General features: G+C 35.9%; 1 protein-coding gene across 8 annotated transcripts in view; it reads left to right on the top strand.

Annotated features, from left to right (window-relative positions):
- The window catches only part of EPS8 (epidermal growth factor receptor pathway substrate 8), a 170,444-nt gene that overhangs the window by 94,446 nt on the left and 54,525 nt on the right, over nucleotides 1-21,473 (top strand). For 4 of the 8 annotated variants that reach the window (XM_053661547.1, XM_053661546.1, XM_053661548.1 and 1 more), the window contains exons 2-5: nucleotides 8,521-8,600; nucleotides 10,496-10,572; nucleotides 19,831-19,898; nucleotides 20,892-21,053. In XM_053661547.1, the coding sequence (XP_053517522.1) occupies nucleotides 8,542-8,600; nucleotides 10,496-10,572; nucleotides 19,831-19,898; nucleotides 20,892-21,053 (366 nt within the window). In that variant the 5' untranslated portion in view covers nucleotides 8,521-8,541. The remainder of the gene's footprint in view (nucleotides 1-8,520; nucleotides 8,601-10,495; nucleotides 10,573-19,830; nucleotides 19,899-20,891; nucleotides 21,054-21,473) is intronic. The other 4 variants (XM_053661552.1, XM_053661551.1, XM_053661550.1 and 1 more) reach the window with 2 other exon arrangements.

Raw genomic sequence — 21,473 nt, 5'->3', positions numbered from 1 at the left:
ATGGATAGAAAACATTTATCACAATAACTTGGTACAGGGTAAATGGTCAATAAATAGCAGTTGCTTTTTTACAAAATTAGCATATTTTCTCAAATCAGTATGGTATTAATGACGTTTTGAACAGATTAGTAGTCATTTCTATGAGTAACATCCAAGCAGTGTGTGCGTGTGTGCTGATGATGATGTCATTGTAGCAACCAGAATCGGAGGGAAATACTGAAGCAGTAGTAATAGGGTATATACGCTCTTCTGGTTGGGCCTTCATATGAAGTCTGTCATAATATTGGCCATATGATTAGTGCCAAAGTATTTCACATTAGTTGGTTATTGAATTTTAGTAACAAGGGTTTTTCTTCAGCTAGTTGTTAAACTAACATTCTGATTTGAACCTTTTTATTATTATTACTGTTATAACAGTTGAATGTTTTTTAGTTTTCCAAGTTTACTCATATACAAAAACTCTCTATTTCTAAGTATTAGACCAAATGACAGAGAGAAATAGACGGTGACATTTCTACTGACAGTACTGGTGAGAGGTATTGAAAAGTGACCATTCTAGAAGACCCTGCAGGAGACAGTGTGTAATTAAGATCATTTAAAGCAGATTCTTTGTCTTTTTATGTTTTAAGCACAGTCATTGGTACACAACATCACAATATATTTCTTAAAAAAATGAATCTCAGTGGTCTTTTAATTAAAGCCTTAAATAATGATAATAATCACCCCCATCTTGGTTATAACTTAGACCAAGAGACATGAATTAAATTAAATTGAAATTGAAGTATGCATACTTCAAGATACTTTGTTAAATGAAAACAGACAAATAAGTGAACAAAACCTTAAGTAAACAAGTATAGTCTGTGATGTTTTCTCAGAGTACAAGTTATATTTGAGGATAGCTCAGTATGCAAAGAGCCACTAGTTGTGTGTTAGCCAGGGTGCGAGGTGTGTTCTGACATTGAGTCATGACTACACATTCACCAATTTGAAAATTGATATCAGATATAAGCAAAAGGAAAGAAAAGGGAGTCTAAATTTTTTCCATCTGTCTATCTGGATCTTAGGACCTTCTAACACAGATTTAACTTGCTGATTTAGCTTATTATAGCCTCATTTCTTCTTACAGTGATTTTTATACATTCTGCTTACTTTCCTTTTAAAATTTGTGTGTAACATTTTTGGTGTGCTTAACTTAGATCTTAAACTTTTTATTTTTATCTTTGTAATTGCCAAAAACTATTCTGTACAACTTAAAAGGAAAATTATAGTAACTATGACTTATAAAAGGTGTTTTCATAAGGAAACTGATGCTCCTTTTCAAATCTTTTGGAAGCTATTATGACAGTTTTAATATACACTTTCAGCAGAATTAAATAGGTAATTTAGTAGATTTCACTGAATTTGTGAGTCCTTAAACTTAAGGTGATAAAGAAAAATTTGTCTTTTTGGCTTTTAAGTTGTTTTAACAGCTAATAAAAATTAAACAACCTAATTTTCAGTAAGAGTTGATGGTTCTAAATTGTATGGTGCATATACATATAAGTTGGATGTGTTTTAAAAACATAAAGTGAAACAAACAAACATCTGTAATTGTTTATTTTGCAAAGTGTGTACTATATAGTTGCTATATTTAAATATTTGAGACTTTCAGCCAAGATGGACATGTAGGTAGATATACTTTTGCCTCCTAATATGACCAAAAGAAGGATAACACATTTAAAAACAAAAAATAACCAGAATTTCCAAAAAATCAAACTGTATGGAAGTCCGAAAACCAAGGAGTTAAAGAAGAAACATTCATCCAGACTGGTAGGAGGAGATGGGCAGCTGGACTCATGAAAGGACTCATGGCAGGGCAGCAGCTGGTGGAGGGTTCAGTCCCGCATTTGCACACAGAAAAATCAGGAGGAAAACTGGGGAGTGAGACAGGCCACGCAACCCAGGGTACCAGTGAAAATAAAGCCTCAAAACTTCGGGCTGAAGAATCTGTGTGGGTTGTGGCAGTAGGATAAACTCCTAGTCTCAGGATAGTTTTCTAGAGAGACCCACAGGGTCCTGGAACATACACAAACCCTCCCACCCAGGAACTAGCACCAGAAGGGCCCAATTTGCTAATGGGTAGCGGGGGAAGTGACTGAAAGCTGGCTGAGAGCCAAGCAAGTGGTATTGTTCCCTCTTGGACCCCTCCCTGATATACAGCGCCACAATGCAGCAACATGGGTTGCCCCACACTGGTGAATAACTAAGGCTGTGCCCCTTACTACATAAGAGGCCCACCAAGACAAAAAAATATCCAAATGAAAGAACAAATCAAAGCTCCAAAAATAGAACTAAGCAATGAAGAGATAGCCAACCTATCAGATCCAGAGTTCAAAACACTGGTAATCAGGATGCTCACAGAAATGGTTGAGTATGGTTGCAAAATAGAGAAAGAAGTGAAGGTTATGCAAAATGAAATAAAGGAAAATGTTAAGAGAACCAACAGTGATGGGACTCAAATCAATGATTTGGACTGTGAAGAAATAAACATTCAACCAGAACAGAATGTAGAAGCAAGAATGCAAAAAAAAAATGAGGAGAGGCTTAGGAACATCCAGGACAACTATAAATGTTTCAACAACTGAATCATAGGGGTGCCAGGAGAACAAGAGCAAGAAATGGAAAACTTATTTGAAAAAATAATGAAGGAGAACTTCCCCAGTCTCACAAAGGAAATAGACTTCCAGGAACTCCAGGAAGCTCAGAGAGTCCCAAAGAAATTGGACCCAAGGAAGTACACACCAAGGCACATCAAAATTACATTAGCCAACATTAAAGATAAGGAGAGAATGTTAAAAGCAGCAAGAGAAAAGGAGATAGATACCTACAAAGGAGTTCCCATAAGCCTATCAGCTGATTTCTCAAAAGAAACCTTGCAGGCAAGAAGGGGCTGGAAAAAACGTATTCCAAGCCATGAAAGGCAAGGACTATATCTAAGATTATTTTATTCAGCAAAGCTATCATTTAGAATTGAAGGCTAGATAAAGTGCTTCCCAGATAAGGTCAAGTTCAAAGAGTTTATCATCACCAAGCCCTTATTACATGAAATGTTAAAGGGATTTATCTAAGAAAAATAAGATGATCAAAAATATGAACAGTAAAATGACAACAAACTCACAACTATCAACAACTGAAACAAAGACAAAAACAAAGCAAACAACTACAACAGGAACAGAAACAAAAATGGAGATCACATGGAGGGCTATCTGCAGGGAAGAGATGGGAAGAATGGGGGGAAAAGTGCAGGGAATAAAAAGCATAAATGGTACATACAAAATAGACAGGCAGAGGTTAAGAATAGTATGGGAAACGGAGAAGCCAAAGAACTTATACGTACAACCCATGAACGTGAACAAGGTGGGGGAATGCTGGTGGGAGGTAGATGCAGGGCGGAGGGGAATAAAGAGGAGAAAAAAATGGAAAACTGTAATAGCATAATCAATAAAATATATTACAAAATAAATATTTGAAAACCTGTATATTGCTACATGAACATTGTGACAAGTGAAACTATGCCAATGACAAAAGTTTCTATATTTAAAATTCACTTTAGCAGATCAACATTTTCTATTCCCTTTTCTAACGCTCTCTTGTTCTGACAGATCACTATTTAAAAAACACAACACAAACCATGCATTTATTTGACTGTCATGAAGAATTAAACATGAAAAAGATGAGATACTGTGGCTATCACTTTTTATTAAAACCAGCCGCTATGGTTTTAAAATGCTAACCAGATCAAAATCAGTACAAACCCTAGGGACTTAAATCTGAATAAACCAGCTTATTTTGAAAAAGAACTTCTTTTTTTTTTTTTAACTTTGGGAGAGAGTTGCACATATATGTACCTTATTTGATCTTTCACTAGCCCTGTGGGCTATGAAGACCAGGAATTATAATCATCTCCATTTTACTGATGGGAAAACTGAGATGGAGATTTAATTGACATGCGTAGGCTAGTCTGTGCCAGAAATAGAGTTAGAATTCCAGCCTTGCAACTGTGAGTGCCTGTGTCTTACCCACTAGCTCTAGATTCATGACGTTATTGCAGTCCTCTGTGCTGGGTAGACTTCTAGAATGGGACAGTGATGAGCGCTGTCTGAGTTCTGTAGCTTATGAGATCCAATTATAAATAATTTAGGAGTTGTGTAAATTGCTGTTAAGCCAGTAATATCTTGAAATGGGCCATGGTGGAAATAATTCTACCATGCCAGTTAGTAAGCACTATAAATCAGGGTTTCATTTTTTTCCCCAAGAAATGCTTTATCTGTATGGAAGAGTAAAATTGAAGAAGGGAAACAAATAACAATAAAAACAGAATAGTTTAATTTAATACAAATGTAATACAATTTTTTACAGATGTAATTTTATAAATATAGTACTTATCTAGGGTACTGGTCAATGTTTCTTGTGCCTTAATTCAGAAGTTTGCTTCTAAGCTGTAAATTAGGAAAGCCTGAGTGTGCATACACCCTAACATTTTTTGGATCTATGTCAAGTTCCAGCGCTTGCAAAAATTATGGCAGTTGGCATGGCTTTTTCCTTTCCAGAACTTTTAGAAGGCTTCAAATAGAGCCACATTTGTTGAGACTTATTTACTGTGTGTTTCATATGTATTAATTTGTCACTTTAAGAATACTGTGGACTCTTCAAAGAGTGAGACATGGACTTTCTTTTTTCTTTCGTTGAGTACATTTTTAATGAACACCTATTATGTCCACGCTGCTACTCTTTTTTATTTTTTACCCTCACCTGTAGATGTTTTTTATTGATTTTACAGAGGGAGAAAGGGGGAGGGAAGGAGGGAGAGAGACAGAGACAGAGACAGAGACATTGATGGGTTGCTTCAGCTCCACAACCCAGTCATGTGCCCTGCCGGGGAATCAAACCCATGGCCTTTTTGAATGGGATGATGCTCCAACCAGTTCAACTACCCTAGTCAGGGCACTGCTACTCTTGTTACTGCCTGAGAAACACCAATTACCACACAAAAGTCTGTGCCTTTATGGAACTTATTATCTAGTGAAGAGTCAGGAATTAATTCAAACAAATGAAAAATATAACTGGTAAGTGCTTTGAAAAATTGTTCATAGTGTCGAGAGTGTTTGATAGTGGGTTTTTACTTATTCCTGGAGGTCAGTGAAAGCTTTCCTGAGAGCACTGTGATTGAGCACATCTGAAGAATGAGAATTAATTTGAAGTTACTAGGTTTTACTATCATTTCTTTTTTGGGCGGGGGTCATAATTTTATTTTTATTTTTTAAAATATATTTTATTAATTATGCTATTGCGGTTGTCCCATTCCCCCCCTTCATTCCTCTCTATCCTACACACCCCTCCCCACACGGTCCCCCCTTCAGTTCATGTCCATGTGTCATAAGTTCTCTAGCTTTTACATTTTCTATATTATTCTTGCCCTCCCCCTATTTTTTACCTACCATCTATGATACTTAATCTCTGTACCTTCTCCCCTCTTCTCCTCCTCCCACTCCCCTGTTGCTAACCCTCCATGTGATCTCCATTTCTATGGCTCCGCTCCTGATCTAGCTGTTCACTTAGTTTGCTTTTGTTTTAGGTGTGGTTGTTAATAACTGTGAGTTTGCTGTCCTTTCACTGTTCATCTTTTTTATTTTCATTTTCTTAGATAAGTCTCTTTCACATTTCATATAATAAAGGCTTGGTGATGATGAACTCTTTGAACTTGACCTTATCTGAGAAGTGCTTTATCTGCCTTTCCATTCTAAATGAAAGTTTTGTTGGATAGAGCAATCTTGGTTGTAGGTCCTTGCCTTTCATGACTTGGAATACTTTTTTCCAGCCCCTTCTTGCCTGTAAGGTCTCTTTCGAGAAATCAGCTGACAGTCTGATGGGAACTCCTTTGTAGGTGATTGTCCCCTTATCTCTTGCTACTTCTAGGATTCTCTCCTTCATTTTAATCTTGGCTAATGTAATGATGATGTGCCTTGGAGTGTTTCTCCTTGGGTCCAACTCTGAGCTTCCTGGATTTCCTGAAAGTCTATTTCCTTTGTGAGATTGGGGAAGTTCTCCTTTATAATTTGTTCAAATAAGTTTTCCACTTGTTGCTCTTCATCTTCCCCTTCCGGTACCCCTATAATTTGGATATTGGAATGTTTTAAAGATGTTCTGGAGGTTTCTAAGCCTCTCCTCATGTTTTTGAATTCTTGTTTCTTTCTTTTCTGTTTGGTTCTTTCTTTCTTCCTTCTGGTCCACTCCGTTGATTTGAGTCCTAGTTTTCTTCCCATAACTATTGGTTCCCTGTGCATTTTGCTTCATTTCACTTAATGTAGCCTTCATTTTTTCATCTAATTTGCGACTAAAATCAACCAGTTCTGTGAGCATCCTGATCACCAGTGTTTTGAACTGTGCATTGGATAGGTAGGCTGTCTCTTCGTCACTTAGATGTATTGGCTCTGGGGCTTTGAGCTATTCTGTTTGAGCCATAATGTTTTGGTCTGTTCGCGCCTGTTATGTATGAGGGTCGGAGCCTTAGGCGTTCACCAGAGTGGGTCTACCCAGTTGCTGGCTTGTGAAGCTGTATGTGGGGTCAGGGTCAGAGAGGGAGCAATGGCTTTTGTTCTGATGTCTCGGATTTTGGTCCCCTCTGCCACTTCCCACAAGCAAATTGGGCCCTTCTGATACTGGTTCCCGGGTGTGTGGGCTTGTGTACTTTCTAGGACCATGTAGATCTCTCCAACGAACTCTCCTGTGAGGCTGGGAGCCTCTCCTGGCACCTTAACCCCCCAAAGTTTTTCCAATTGGTGCTTTTAGGCTTTATTTCCTGGCGGTGGGGCCCTGGGTTGCGTGGTCTGTCTCACTGTTTTTAAACCTGCCTGGTTTATCTGCACGTGAATGTGTGTCTGTGGTCAGCCAGCCTTACTGGGTTTTTGTCCTGCGCCTGCCCAGTCCACTAATCACCCCTGTTTCCTGCTGGGACCCCTCCCTGCAGGCTGCCGACTCCACCCCTCTTACCAGTCTGGATGAATGGTTCCTTGTTGTCAGACTTAAGTACAGTTCAATTTTCTGTCTGTTTTGGTTGTGTTTTCATTTCTAAATCTTTGTTGTCCTTAAATTTGGTTGTGCGAGGAGGTATAGTATTTCCACCTATGCCTCCATCTTGGCCGGAAGTCCCCTATTATTTCATAATGTAGACTTTTTTATGCCTTCCCAGTCTGAATTAAGTTCCCCAATTATATACCCTCTATATCATTCTGAATTTTCTGTTTTAAAGGTAACAACAATTTTTCATTTTACATTTATTCACTATGTCTTTTTTTCCCACTAGACTCTTGGCCCAGAGCTGGGACTTTGTCTGTTTTCTTTACCTTGCTAGTACCTGACACATAGTAGTCATTTTGCTAGTGTCTTATAAGGAAGCTGGGATGTGTCTTCCTTACCTCTGATTTACTGAGAAGACATAGTAATATAATATACAGGGTGGGACAAAAGTAGGTTTACAGTTGTTTGTAGGGAAAATAATACAATAATTAATAAATAATAATAGAATAAACTTCATGTTTTGTGCACCTACAACTATAAACCTACTTTAAAATAAATGAATACATAAATAAACCTCCTTTCTCCCCCTTTCTATATATGAAACTCAGAAAAATGAGACAATACATAAAATATTTAGTTTCGTGCCACAGAACCTAGGGAACACCAAGTATCCAGGAGTCAACTAAAATAAGTCAGTGTATCAGTATGGTCTAGGAGGATACAAGAAAAGGCCATTGGATTTGGCAATAAGGACGTTTTACTTACCTTGTTTGAAGGAAATTTGTTCAGTTTGTGAAACAGATTAAAAATCATTTCTGAAGTTACATATCTGGTGTTAATTTTTTAAATTGTCTTTTATGAAAGGTAAAAAGAATGTTTAAATGAACACATCTTGTAAATAAGATGTATCCAAGTGTGTATGTATAAGACATTGTCCAAAGTGCTTTGGAGGAAGGAAAGGGAGAGGGAGGAAGAAAAGAAAATTAGATGCAGGAAAAAAGACTGGAAGGAAAAAAGACTGTTAAATAATTATCTTTAAATGATAGGACTTAGGGTGATATTTTCCCCCTTTGTATTTTATGTTAATATTTTTTAAGTTCTTAAATTAAATTAATTTGTTAGTTTAAAATGAAACAAACAGTGCAATTTCATGAAACTCACAATTGATTATGAGTTTAAGCCTATATACTTAGAGGATTCAGAACTAAATTTTAGATTTTTTAACTTGTCTAAATTTTCTAACAATTTTAGTATATTAATGTTAAATGTCAGTTGGATCTTTGGTTTTGGTACAAAAGTACCATTTGTACTTTTTGTGCCTGAGCTCTTTGAGGGTGGAGATATTTGTCTTTGTATTTCTAGCACCATCCTGGCAGTGACAGATGCTTGTTAAATGAGTAACTGTGAAACTGAGGTGTCTTGACCCTGTTATTGCCTTCAATCTTTGTACCTTTCATTTTTTAGAACATATGATTGAAAGCCACGATGAATGGTCATATTTCTAATCATCCCAGTGGTTTTGGAATGTATGCATCTCAAATGAAGTAAGTTGGAAGGTTTATATTTAATTTGTTGGTTTTTAAAAATTTGGTTATTTTGTTTTATATTTTTAATGAAAATAGTAGTTTTAGTTCTTTATGTAGTTCATTCCTCATTAATATATAATATCTTTATAATGCTTATATATCTTAACATAAGTTTGTTGTTTCTGGTAAAAAAAGAATGGTTAAGTAATATCAACTCCAGTGGTAGTGATTTAATAGAAGATCTTTTGTCCTGGTATTTGAAGTTTTATTGCTTCCTTATAGTTGAGTATATATACTCTGCTTCAAAGCTTTCAGTTTTCTCTGGAGCATTCTATTAATGTTCTTCATAAAATTTTGCCATTTGAGGAGAGTCAAGTGTCATCTAGTCCACTCTACAAAGATAGTAACCATTGTGTAAAACACAAAAGATCAGGCACACAAACAAAACTGACCCCGTGGCTCCAGGTAGCACTTGAAATCACCACCCTGACTTAAGTGGCCACTGCCCTACATGTTGTGGGGAATATTGTTATTTTATATTGGCCTTTGTGGTATACAGTTTGCTCTTCGTTTTTCAAAACTAGGTTACTCACATTGTAAAGAGTTATGCTTCCCTTTTTCTTTTTACAAAGATTATTGCAAATCTCTTTAGTGTTGATCAGTAAGAAACACCCCATATGGGGCAGGGAGGGTTATGTCAGGTGCCATCTTTCCTTGTCCATCAGTTATTCAAGAAAGTTTGGCTTGCTTTTTTCCTTTTTCTTACAACAAATATCCATTTAATTAGGAATTTATAACAGTTTCTTCTGTTAAAGAACTCTCGTTTCTGTCCCTCTCTTCTATTCCTTCTATTCTAGCCCTATTTATGGCCATTGTCTCCTACCTGAATTTTTACATCTTTCTATCTGGTCACCTTGCCATTAGTTTCTGGAATGTCTTCTTTAAAAAAAGTTCTGGGTCATGTCACTTCCTTGTATAAACGTACTTGCTGTACCTAGAGCATAAAAATTTACGTGATTAAGCCCTCTGTTTGCCTTCTCCACTGCTCAAGTCATTCATCTCACTGGGCACGTCACATTACGTGCATTCTCCCCTCAAACGCCATGCTTGTTCTCGGGCCAGGGCCAGGTGCCATTTCCTCACTTCATTCTCCGCATGTGTGAAGAACTTCTTTCCTTTTAGACTCTGCTTAGATGTCAACTTGGCTGTAAATCCTTGGGCATCCTGATAAAAAGTTAGCCCTTCTTCGATCCTACATGTTATAGCTATTAGTTTTATCCAGATACCTCATTCTGTTGTAACTGTTTTAATTGTTTTATTAACAGTACCCTGTTCCCCTAACCCCTATGCCACGTATTCATCTGGTTTAGGGCTTAATAAATATTTACTGAAAAAATGAAAACTAATTAAAAAGTTAGATAATATGTTTACTTCATATAATGTATTAGGAATAGGAGGCTAGTAATAAGGTAAAGTTGATCGAATTTGATGATAAAGTGTTATTTTGGTTAACTGCATTTAAATATTTGCGAAAGCAGTGAATATTCCATTATAGCTGGGGTCACGGGGAGCATTGTGTAACCAGGTCACTGCTCTGAACTTGATTTAGTGTGGCCAACTTCAACTCTTCTGAGATACTTTCAACCTTGATGATCTTCTTGACCACAGTTCTGACTTGGCATCTGAGAGGAGGCTGTGGTTCGCACCAGCCAGAGGCCTCATTTGGGTGGCATGGTTTACATTCTATGTCCTGACCCCTCGGCAGAACACAACTGTCTTGTTTTGGTGTCAATTCAGTATGTTTGTTCAAAGCACACGATGATTGTGGTGTATTGGAATTTTTATTTGCAGTTTTGAATTATTATTAATTTACTTTGGACGTTAACCCAGCACAATAACTGTTTTTATTACAGTGGTTACGGATCATCATCTACTTTTTCCCAGATGGACAGAGAACAAAGTTCAAAAACAAGTGCAAAGGCCCTTTATGGTATGTTGTTTTGTTTTGTTTTTGATACAAGTATAATTCTATTTCTAACCACTTTTTATTTTTACAAATAAAATTTTCAGATTCATAGTTTGAACCATGCTTTCTTTTGTATTCTTTGGAATGAAGTAGTGATAAATAAGAATTTAAAAAGAGTTTTTACAATAACTACCAAAGATGCGACCTCTGCTTGCTGGCATGTTAGAACTACAGATGATGCATTCCAGTGCTTTCTAAGGAGGCTTTTGCATGGCCCCAATGCTTTAGGTGCACTTCCCCACCTAATTACTTATGATAGGCTTGTTGCTCCTTGTGACTGATCCAGTTGCTTGTGGGATGTCAGTTGATGGAACTTCTTGCATCTAGTTCTTGAACTTTTTGGGTAGTGTTATATTGAACTTTCTGGGTAGTGGTATAGTATGTCCAGTAGCATTTATATGATTTCATTCTGCACTGCAACACAAGTGGGCTTTCTCCCTGATTCTTCTGTAACCTCCACGGTTCTCTGTAGATGGTCTCACATTATAAATAATGTGTTTTAAACTTCGATTATAAAAGTTATTACTAAAAAGAAGCTGAGGGCCACATACGTTTAGGAAGGCATTTGCTTTTACAGGACTTTTATGGCTTTTTATTATTGTACAACAATAAAGAATCACAATATGATTGTGGTTAAGAGCAAAGACTCTGGAATCAGACTTTCTGGGTTCAAATTCATTTCTGCTGTTTATTAGCTGAGTGATCTTGGGCAGGTTATTTTGCTTGTCTCCATCTCACTTTTGTTTATCTCATTATCTGTATAATGGAGCTACCTCATTTTGTTCCTGTGAGAATTAAATGAGTTACTACATGTAAAATGCTTAGAATGGTGCCTGGCTAGTAGGAAACATTTTATATTTGCTATTATTATTATTATTATTATTATTATCATCATCATCATCATCTGGGAACCAAGCACATTTTCTAAATTTGGATTTTTTTAGAGTTACCTAGATCTATAATGCCTTGGCTATGGTAAGAATGAAAACTTCTAAAGTTTTTAAAATTCTTTTTCTGCCTGTATGTTCAGTGACTATGCTTTAGGACTCAAATTATACATTGGGAAATTGATTGTTTACCGTACATGGATACATTTTCTTCTGGCCATGTTAATCCGGTTTGTGTGTCTTTCAGTTTTGTTGGGTACTATATTGTGACATTCTTCCTGTGGTCCAGTAGTTGAGAATTGTAGATCTAGAGAATGTATTCAACAACTAACTTATTTTGTGGTTAATTGTGCTTAAAACAGGGCCAGTGATATGATCCCTGACTTTAAGGCACTTGTAGTCTTAGAGACTTTAAGAAACTGGGATTTTTTTTAAGGTAAAAATAAAGTAAATAATTTCTTCAGTCTCTCATTTCTAGAGAAATATTTACGTGAGTCTGTGTGCTGAGCCTTGATCATCATAGCATCCACTTCCATGTCCTTTCTTTCAAAGATGAGTAAGAGATGGTCATCGCTTGTACACCATTTTGGCGAGGAGGTAGACTAGCAAATATATTGTCCTGATAGAGAGCTAAATAAGCTTGTTTGGTAGTGTGTGTAAGGGGTGCTGGGGGGGAGGAGGTAGTCAGGTAGGTAGAAGAGTAGAGCCTTGCCATGAACTCTGAAAGTTAAGTAGTGTTTGCTGGGCACTGGGGAGGCAGGTGCAGCGGGTGGCCAGGGCCGGAGGGTGCTGTAAAAAGCAGTGTATGCTCTTTTAAAACTTGACTCTAAATTCCATAGCAGTGGGTGATCTTTGCCATGTTTACTTCATGATTCATTAAGCTTTAGCACAGTGCCTAATGTATAATTTGTGCTCAATAAATACTTGTAGAATGAATATAATGAATTAGTGAACTACAAACAGTTTGGTGTTACCCGGAGAGTACAGGGTGGTGCGTTAGGAAATAAGATTGGAAATATAAACATGGCCCATATTAGGAATGGATCATACTAATGAATTGGATACAGGGAATGATTAGCCATTGTTGTTGGGTTTTTTAAAGATTTTATTTATTTATCTTTGGGGGGAAAGGGAAGGAGAGAGGGAGAGAAATATCAACATATGGTTGCCTCTCATGTGTCCCCTACTGGGAACTGGCCTGCAACCCAGTCATGTGCCCTGACTGGGAATTGAACCATGATCTTCTGGTTTGCAGGCCCACACTCAATCCACTGAGCTACACCAGCCAGGGCCCATTGTCGTGTTTAGGTCACATTTGTCTTGGGTCTCTTTAGTAATGGCATGAAGGGTAATTTGGTGCATATGGTTAGGAATAGGTAAATCAGACATCTGTGTAAGAGCCCTGAGACTTTTTTTAAGCAGAAAGAGTATTGGTCTTCTCATAAATAACTCAGGCCCAAAGGTTTGTTTCCAGGGAGCTAAGAAAGGAATAAGGGATAAAAAAGTAGGACTTGTCTGCAAATTTTAATGTCATTAGCAGCAACTTCATAAAATCATAGATTAAAGGATTAAAAATCTTTAGCTTTTAGGCAGTAAAATTTTATTTCCCCCTTTTTACATATAAAGCAAGCTGAGGCCCTTTATTAAGGTGAGGTGATTTCTCAAAGTCACATAACTTTAAAATCTTGGTTGTAAGAAATGACAGTTAATTTTATGTCACATGATAAAAAACAAGCAGTGTATAGGTAAAGCAGAGGATATAAAGAGAGGCAAAATCAAGAAGCATTTATGAGGAATAAAGAGGACTCAGCAATGTATTGGGTTTATAGGTAAGAGGGTTTTAAATTCCTGGAAGTTGCAGATAATGTTTCCATATGTAATACCTGCCACTCCCTCCCTACACACTACACACACTACACACACACACACACACACACACACACATTTTCTCTAACAGACTCGCAGTTAAGTGCCAGTGGAATGAATGGATAGAAAGATGATGGCAATAGTGAAATGTGTGCGTGTTTCAGACAAACCTTTGCAATAAACAAATTCTAGCTGAAATTGTAACTGCATTTAGTTAACATTGGGAGTGTTTAGCTTTCTAGTCTTCATAGTTTGAACTTTCTTTTTGTAACTGGAGAATTTGTGAAGGGGAGATTTGTAATGTAGTTTATTTTGTCATATTGTATAAATTTTCTTTAAAATTTCTCCTTTCACAATTATTACACTAGTTGGATAGCTCTTTCAAGAATTAACTGCCTTCATGGATGGTATATTAACTTCTTTGGAACATGAGTTTTACAATACTGGCTTCTGTTTTTTACACCCTGACTGCAGGCTAGATACTGTATTAAGAGTTTCATGCACCTTGCTTCTTTCATGAGAGCACTCTTCATTCTAACACCTTCATGTCAGACATGTGATCAGAGAGGTCGCATGGTGTCAGAGGCCCGGTGACCCGTAGCTGAGACATGGTGCGCTACCAAAGGCTGCCGTTTTGAGCAAATGATTTAACCTATGGGCCCCAGTTTCCTCATCTGTAAAATAGAAAAGAACAATAATAATATTGTGATAAGATCATATGAGAAAATACAAGTAATGTGTCTTGTGGCAGTGGGGAGTCTAGGAGAGTCACTTTTAGTCCTGCATCCTCGGCTTAGTGAAGGCCCTCAAATTTAGTATTTTAGTACATCTGAATGACCACAGTGATACTTTGATAGGATCAAGAGGTCATCTTCATGGCATATTTCTAGGCTTATGTTCTACAAATTATTTTTATAAACCTATAAATGTTTATTGAATAACACAATTATAACAATAAATTTGCTTTCTTTGGATGTGTTTTAATTTCATTTATTCAGGGAAAACAATGATAATGTTATGCAGTTTTAATAACCGTATTTTGTCATTTCTTCAAAGAAATTTCAAAGCCAGTATGTGGGAGGCTCTGCATCCGTAGAGTCTCTGACAACATAGGGACTTCTTGCTTAAGGAGATAAATAATATTTTTTCTTCTTCACTTATGATGGTCATATAGGTAATTTAGCTGTTGTTATCCTGGAATTTTTTTTAAAATTGTGTATCTATAATATATATTTTTCCAGCTAGGCTGTTTGTGAAAGTCTTTAAACACTAAAACTTTAAACACTGTTTAAAAGGGAAGTACTTGTTAATTGTATTAAACATTCCTTCTCATCGGGGTGTAAACCCTGTAATCTGTTAGTGACTCAAGGGTCATGGGTGTGGGCACCTACCAGCGTGCTGCGCTGTGCTCAGAGGCCACATTCCTTACCTTTACACCACATCGGAATCTTCTCTTTGGAATATGTGGGTCCGCTTCTTCCATCTGAGCGGATACCAAGCCTTTCACTTTTCCCTGTTGTTAACCTGCCTGCTTTAATCGTTGCTTTTGATGCGCATGGGCTGAGACACTAGATAGAAACTCCTGTTAGTAAATAGAGTCTGAAGGAGGAATTCAGTCTTTCTGGTTAGAGCCTATTCATTAATACGTGTAGCTTTTAATGTGTAGACATTGTGACATATCTGTCTGTCATTCAGAGGACTTATTTAAGTACAGATTCTTGGGTGTGTTCCAAATAGCTGAGCTTCCTGCACAAGTAACTTCCCTTTAAATTAGATATTGCTGAATTTGGGATATGACCATTTACCATAAATAATCAGCTATTGAAAGTCATACTCTCTATCTCCAGAAAAACCTCAAGTTGCACAGAATTACCAATTAATAATACTTTGTTGTCATTATCAACATTTGCAGTAACTTTGAGATTTGTGTTTTGGGGAGGGCAAGTAATAATGGATAAATATGATATATACTCCCTCAAGTCTCACTTAGCCTTAAGTTTGAATTTTTTTTAGCAGAGAGGAAACTATACTTGTGTTTTTCCTGCTTTTCTTTTTTCTTCTCAGGGAGCCACCGATTAGAATTAACCTATAAAGGTTACTTATAGGTTGCACAATTTCTGTGATTGACTTGACTATACATTTCCCTGTGTTTTTACACAGTGTTTAATTCACCTTTTTCAGAGTAAAATTTTGGAATATCCCACTTCTACTAACAGATATCTACTCTACATAATTTTCTTTTCGTACCCATCTTCCTCTCATTCTCCTGGTCTTGGTTTGGAGAGAATCTGTTTAATCGTCAAAATTGAAAACCAGGCAACCTCTTACACATTTAAGTGGCACTGAACGGTTAAACTCATTTCTTCTTTTCCTCTCCTTATTATTTATAATATACATTTTACATGAAAAAACATTTAGTTATATTTTTGAACAATAATTTTTTGTTATTCTTAAGAAGTTAATAGCCCAGAATTATTATCAGGAAGTTGGGCAGTGGTGGAGTTACAAGTCAGCTTCAGAGTGTGCCAGAACATGTGACTCAAAAGGTTAGTCGGGCAGTTTTCCCGACTTATCTGAAAATTTTGAAGCTGCTTTTTCTCCTCATTGGATAAGTTATTTTTAACAATTTGTTGAACCGGCAAGTAAAATTCTTATATATAACGTAATTTTGTAAAATGGACCTTGTTTGTTTTTAACAGCACTATCTTGGTTCAGATACTATTCACCAAACTGGTTATTGTGGCCTAAATAATGAGAACTTGTCATTAGTATCCCCATTAAGCACCTCTCCTCTCTGGATGTGATACACCAGGTAGTGGGAAAGGACTTCTCCTTCACCGGTGGTTCAGAGTTCTTCTAATCTAAAGTAATAGAAACTCTAGTCCCTTGTCTTATTTAAAGAAATACTTAACAGCTGCTTTTATATTAATTTTTCCCTTCCTAATTGCCAAATCTTTACTTATTAAGCAATTCTTTGTTTTTTTTCCAGAGATAAATACTTAAAATAAAAATTTTCTGGATATTTGCTGTTTCAAATCTTGCTATAGCTATACAGGCAAAAGGGAATTAAGTTGAAATACTGAGACCTGCATATTGTTATAGTTACCACTGTACTAACTGAAAAGTTAAATGAAGTCAAATTTTTCATTAAGACTATTTTTTAGAGCAGTTTTAGGTTCATGGAAAACTTGAGGGGGCGGTACAGAGATTTCCCATATACCCCTGTGCACATAAATAGCCTCCTCCACTTCTAACCTCCCCCACCAGAGTGGTACATTTGTTACAATTGATGAACCTATATTGGTATGTACCATAATTGCCCAAAGTCCATTGGAGACTAAATAAATGTTCCTTATCTGGAAGTCGTATATCAGTTTTTGTTGGAGTATATCAACTCAATAATGTTAAAATGATATGTAAAGCATTTTCATCCTTGGTTACCGAATTCACCTAATTTCATATCTTTGGGTTTGTATATTCTGTCTGGTCCATGGGATAAAATCTGTTAGGAAAAATAGTGAAACACAACCAGTGGTACTATGCAATCAATTAAAGTTTGTTCCTGCTTCGAACTGATTCGGGGGAGAGAGAGAAAGACTGACACTTGCTCTTTTATTGGGAGTTGAGCAGCTTGTAACACTAGAAACCCAAAACTCTATTGCCAGATTCATTCAGATACTTAATGCTCTGCTCCATTATGATTTACACTGTTAATTTAGAAAGAAAACTTTTCAACTTAAAGACATACGATATAGCAGATGAATTGGCATTTGCACAGATTCTGAAGCGGTGGTTTTTAACATTGGCTGCACATAAAAATTGCCTGGGGTCTTTTATGAATCCCAGTGCCCCGACTGCACCCTAGACCAGTTACCTAAGAACAGGTAGATGGTGGGGGGATTTTTCAAAGTTTATTCTAATATGAAGCCAGGGTTGAGAATCTTTGAGAAAGTGATTTATGTCATTAGAAGCTTTATCTTGAGTATCGTTGAGACTTTATTTAGGATTTTCACATTGTTTTAAGACTTTCAGTGAGATAATGCAGCTTAGGAGCATAATTACTATTTACAGCTGTACTTGAGAGCATATAGGATTCTCATTAAAAAAAAGCAATGTACTATAGTTGCCTTTTGAAAGCCTTCTTTCAAAATTTTCTATTAAAATGTTAATATTAATCTTCATTTATTTATTGACTTTAAATCACTGGAGCTATCTAACTATAACTATGCTTAATTATAAATCCATTTTACAGCATTCTGCACTTTAGGACATTTTTCTCATAAGATGTACATTTTATTTATTGTATAACATCAGAGAGAAAGCAGCTTTTGAATTACTAAAATGGATTCTTAATTTGGAATATTGGAAATGGCACCATATTTTCTAGGCAATTAGAATGTTCAGTTAACATCATTCTATTTACAGTAGATAGTGTTTTCTAGTTCTGTAAAGGATGTTTCTGTGTGATTGAGAAACTGTGTTAGGAAATTTGGGGGAGCAAATTCTCACTGCTTCATAATGAGAATATTCGATTACAAAAAAATTGTATTTTTGACCTTTAACTGTTTGCCTATCACTTATGGGAGAAGCTAAGTCATGCACTTGAAAATCCTGGGGCTGCCATAGCATAACTGGATACCATGGCCACCATTGCCATCTCTTTTGCTGTCCTCAGGTCACACCAGAGGAGATAGAACTACCTTCATGTTCTGAGTGTGCGTTAGAGGGTTGTTGTAAAAGATGACGAGCCAAGTGACTGTGAAATAGTGGTTATTTCTAAAAGTGCTTTTCTTAGATATGTCCTTGCATTACATATTGTATTTCAAAAGTTATAATGGTTTCCCCAACAATAGTTATCTATTTGTTAATGTCTCACATTAATTAACCCTTAACTAAAGATAATTTTAAAAATCATACTTGTTCACGTTTTAAAATATGTAAAATTTGGTCATGTAAGTGAAGGTTTATATTTTGTCATATTGGAACAGAACATTTAAGGTGAAACCAGGTCATTCTTTTTGATCACATTATCTTGGTAGGAACAGTTGGATCATACTTCTTCAGGTCATCATCCAAACAAAAAAAGAAAGGTAGCAAAAACTGAACTTTGTAGTGTGTGTGTTTTTACTAAGTAACTTTAATGCTGCAAAAACAAAAATAGAATATATTGGAATAATACTAGAGTAATATAATATAAGGCATATGGATATTTTCATCTCAGTTTTAAGGTGAATATAAATGAAAAGATACTTTTATAAGCATTATTAAACAAAAATTTATTGATGTTCTTAAGTAATTCTATAGTTACCACTCTAAGTCTGTACACATGCTTATTTTTGTACTTGATTTGCTTTTATGTTTGACAGAACTTTTAACTTCTGTTGTAGGAAGGGCTAAATGTTTCTATATTAACTGAAAGAAGCATAATTATATTTCAAAAATTGGTTATTAGGAAAGCTAAGGAGTGTGTGTGTTTGTGTAGGCATGTGTGTAAAGTGAATTTTACTACTGGAGGGGTCTTGTGGTTTGATCTGGTGTAACCCTTTTATTTTACAATAAGGGTGCTGAGGCCCAGAGCTCTCTTACTGGGTGACAGACCCAGGGCTAATATCACAAATCCTCTGGTTTCCACCTAGAGATTTTTGTTTTGTTTTGCGATTTTTTTTATCATAACATTTGGCTTTAGAAGAAATAGGCAACTCTGAGTTTACAAATAAGCAACTTGCTTGATTGGAAAGCAACCAGGGAAAAATATTGCCTCCACGTATTTTATATTTTATTTTGGTTTTGCAGCATTTTACAAAAGAAAATTAAGGGATTATTTTCACTTTTAAAATAGTTTGCAGTTACTTTCTACCTAACTTCCTTATTTTTTCTAACAGCTTATATCTACAAGTATGAGTTCACTTTTGTTTGTTCTGTAGATGTGTGAAAATTGTTAAAGTTATGGCAGTCTGTATGATTAAATCATGTTTTGAATCTCCTCTGACACTCTCCCTAGTTTGGATATTGTGAAAGGAGATGTTTCTTGCAGTGCCTATTATTTTAATAGTCTAACTCATATAATACAGTGTCTGTGACAGTATTTATAATTCTGTTTTGTTCTCAGTATACTAAAAGATGAAATTTACAAACCAGTTTTTATTCTTTTTCCAAATAGTAGGTCCCTGATTAATAAAAACTGTTATAAAATACCTTTTTTCCCCCTCACAATCTTAATAATCTTGTTAACCTCTGGGATTGTGAAAATTTGTATTAGGTCAAATTTTCATGCATTTCATTTAAGCTTTCTGGTAGCTTTTTCAATTAATGTGAATAATGAGTGTTTTCAGAGAAAGGACACAATGGTGACTTATCAGCGACTGTATTTATATGTGAGATAGACTAGTTAATAGTTGGCCACAAGACACTAACTGTGAACTTCAGCCTGCTGATGGGTAAATAATCTCTCTGTCAACTTCTCTTTCAGAACAAAGGAAGAATTATGCACGTGACAGCATCAGCAGTGTGTCAGATATTTCCCAGTACCGTGTTGAAGTAAGATGCTTGGAAGTTTGCTAAAATTGAGAAATGAATCTTGGGGGGGTTCATTTACTACTAATAAAAACTTTGTTTTATTTCATTTCTATGATGTATTCTGTAGTGTTCCATCTTTTCATCTTTTTTTTTATGGTGAAGTCATATTGGACTGTCTGTGTGTGTATGTATGCACATATATACACACATGCATAAGCTCTCTGTACATGTAGACATGTTACATCTTTATCCATTTGTCTGTCTAGAGATACAGGTGGTTTCCATATTTTTTGGCTCTTGCAAATAAGGCTTCAGTATACATAGGGGTACACGTATCTTTTTGAATTAGTGTTTTCATATCTTCAGGTAAATACCCAGAAGTGGAACAACTGGATCTTACGGTAGTTCTATTCTTAATTTTTTGAGGAACCTCCACACTGTTTTACATAGTGGCTACACCAGTTTATAATCCCACTGACAATGTACGAGGGGGGAAGTAATTTTAAAATTGCTCTTATTTTCACTTTTCTACCTATCTCAAGTTTGTCTAATTAAGTGGCTTTATAGAATGAGAAGTCTGACAGTTGTTACAGACTGGAATTGCTGTTGCTACGCTCAGTTATCTGTGTGTAGTTTTCAGGATGCCATGTGGAATACCTGCTATTGCATAGTATTCAAATAATGACAGTGAATTAAAATTGGGGGCTGGGTTTAAGAGAATGTTATTTAAACTGTTTAGAATTTGTTTTTATGGCATGTTTAAATGTATAGTTTAACATCACTCAGTATTAAACAGATTTAGCTATTTTATGATTCAAGGCATCATTTTCTATGTTCAACATACCTGCTTAACTTTACTATCTGAGTAAAAGAACCATGAACTTCTAGAGTAATGTTTTTGTTGCTCACCCCTTTGCTAGTTGACTTACATTAGATTAACTTTGCTGTCTTAGAAAATGTGTACTAAGAGGCTGTGTGTATGTTACAAGTTTTTTTCTTTTTGCCAATCATAAGCACTTGACTACCTTTGTTCTGGATCGGAAAGATGCTATGATAACCATTGATGATGGAATAAGGAAGCTGAAGTTGCTTGATGCCAAGGGCAAAGTGTGGACTCAAGATATGATTCTTCAAGTGGATGACAGAGCTGTGAGCTTGATTGACTTAGAATCAAAGGCAAGTGTGTAAAATTTATACTATTTTACTTTTAAGGAAGGTCCACAAATATTAGGTTTACAGACTGTTAGCAGATGGGTGAAAGTTTGATCGAATAAAATATTCTTGTCAATTATTTAAAAAATAATTTTATATACCCTAATAAATTTTTTTAAAAAACTGCATAGGAATCACACACGCACACACACACACACACACACACTATGCCAACCACACCGAATGTATTTGCATATTGAATTTGCGTGTAGTTTGCTTATTTGTGACTCCTGTTGGGAATTGAGAAAAGACAAAACAGAAGTTCTTGCCATTAAATCTCCTTCACAGTTGTGTGAAAGATGAGAAACATACAGATAATGATAATAATTGTAAGAAAACAGAGAATTCTGAAAGTAGAAAGCTCTGGTTATATGATTGGGGGAA

Source organism: Artibeus jamaicensis, unplaced genomic scaffold, assembly GCF_021234435.1.
Source record: "Artibeus jamaicensis isolate MK-2021 breed Jamaican fruit bat unplaced genomic scaffold, CSHL_Jam_final contig_233, whole genome shotgun sequence".
Lineage (NCBI taxonomy): Eukaryota > Metazoa > Chordata > Mammalia > Chiroptera > Phyllostomidae > Artibeus > Artibeus jamaicensis.
This window is presented reverse-complemented; position numbering and strand designations above follow the sequence as displayed.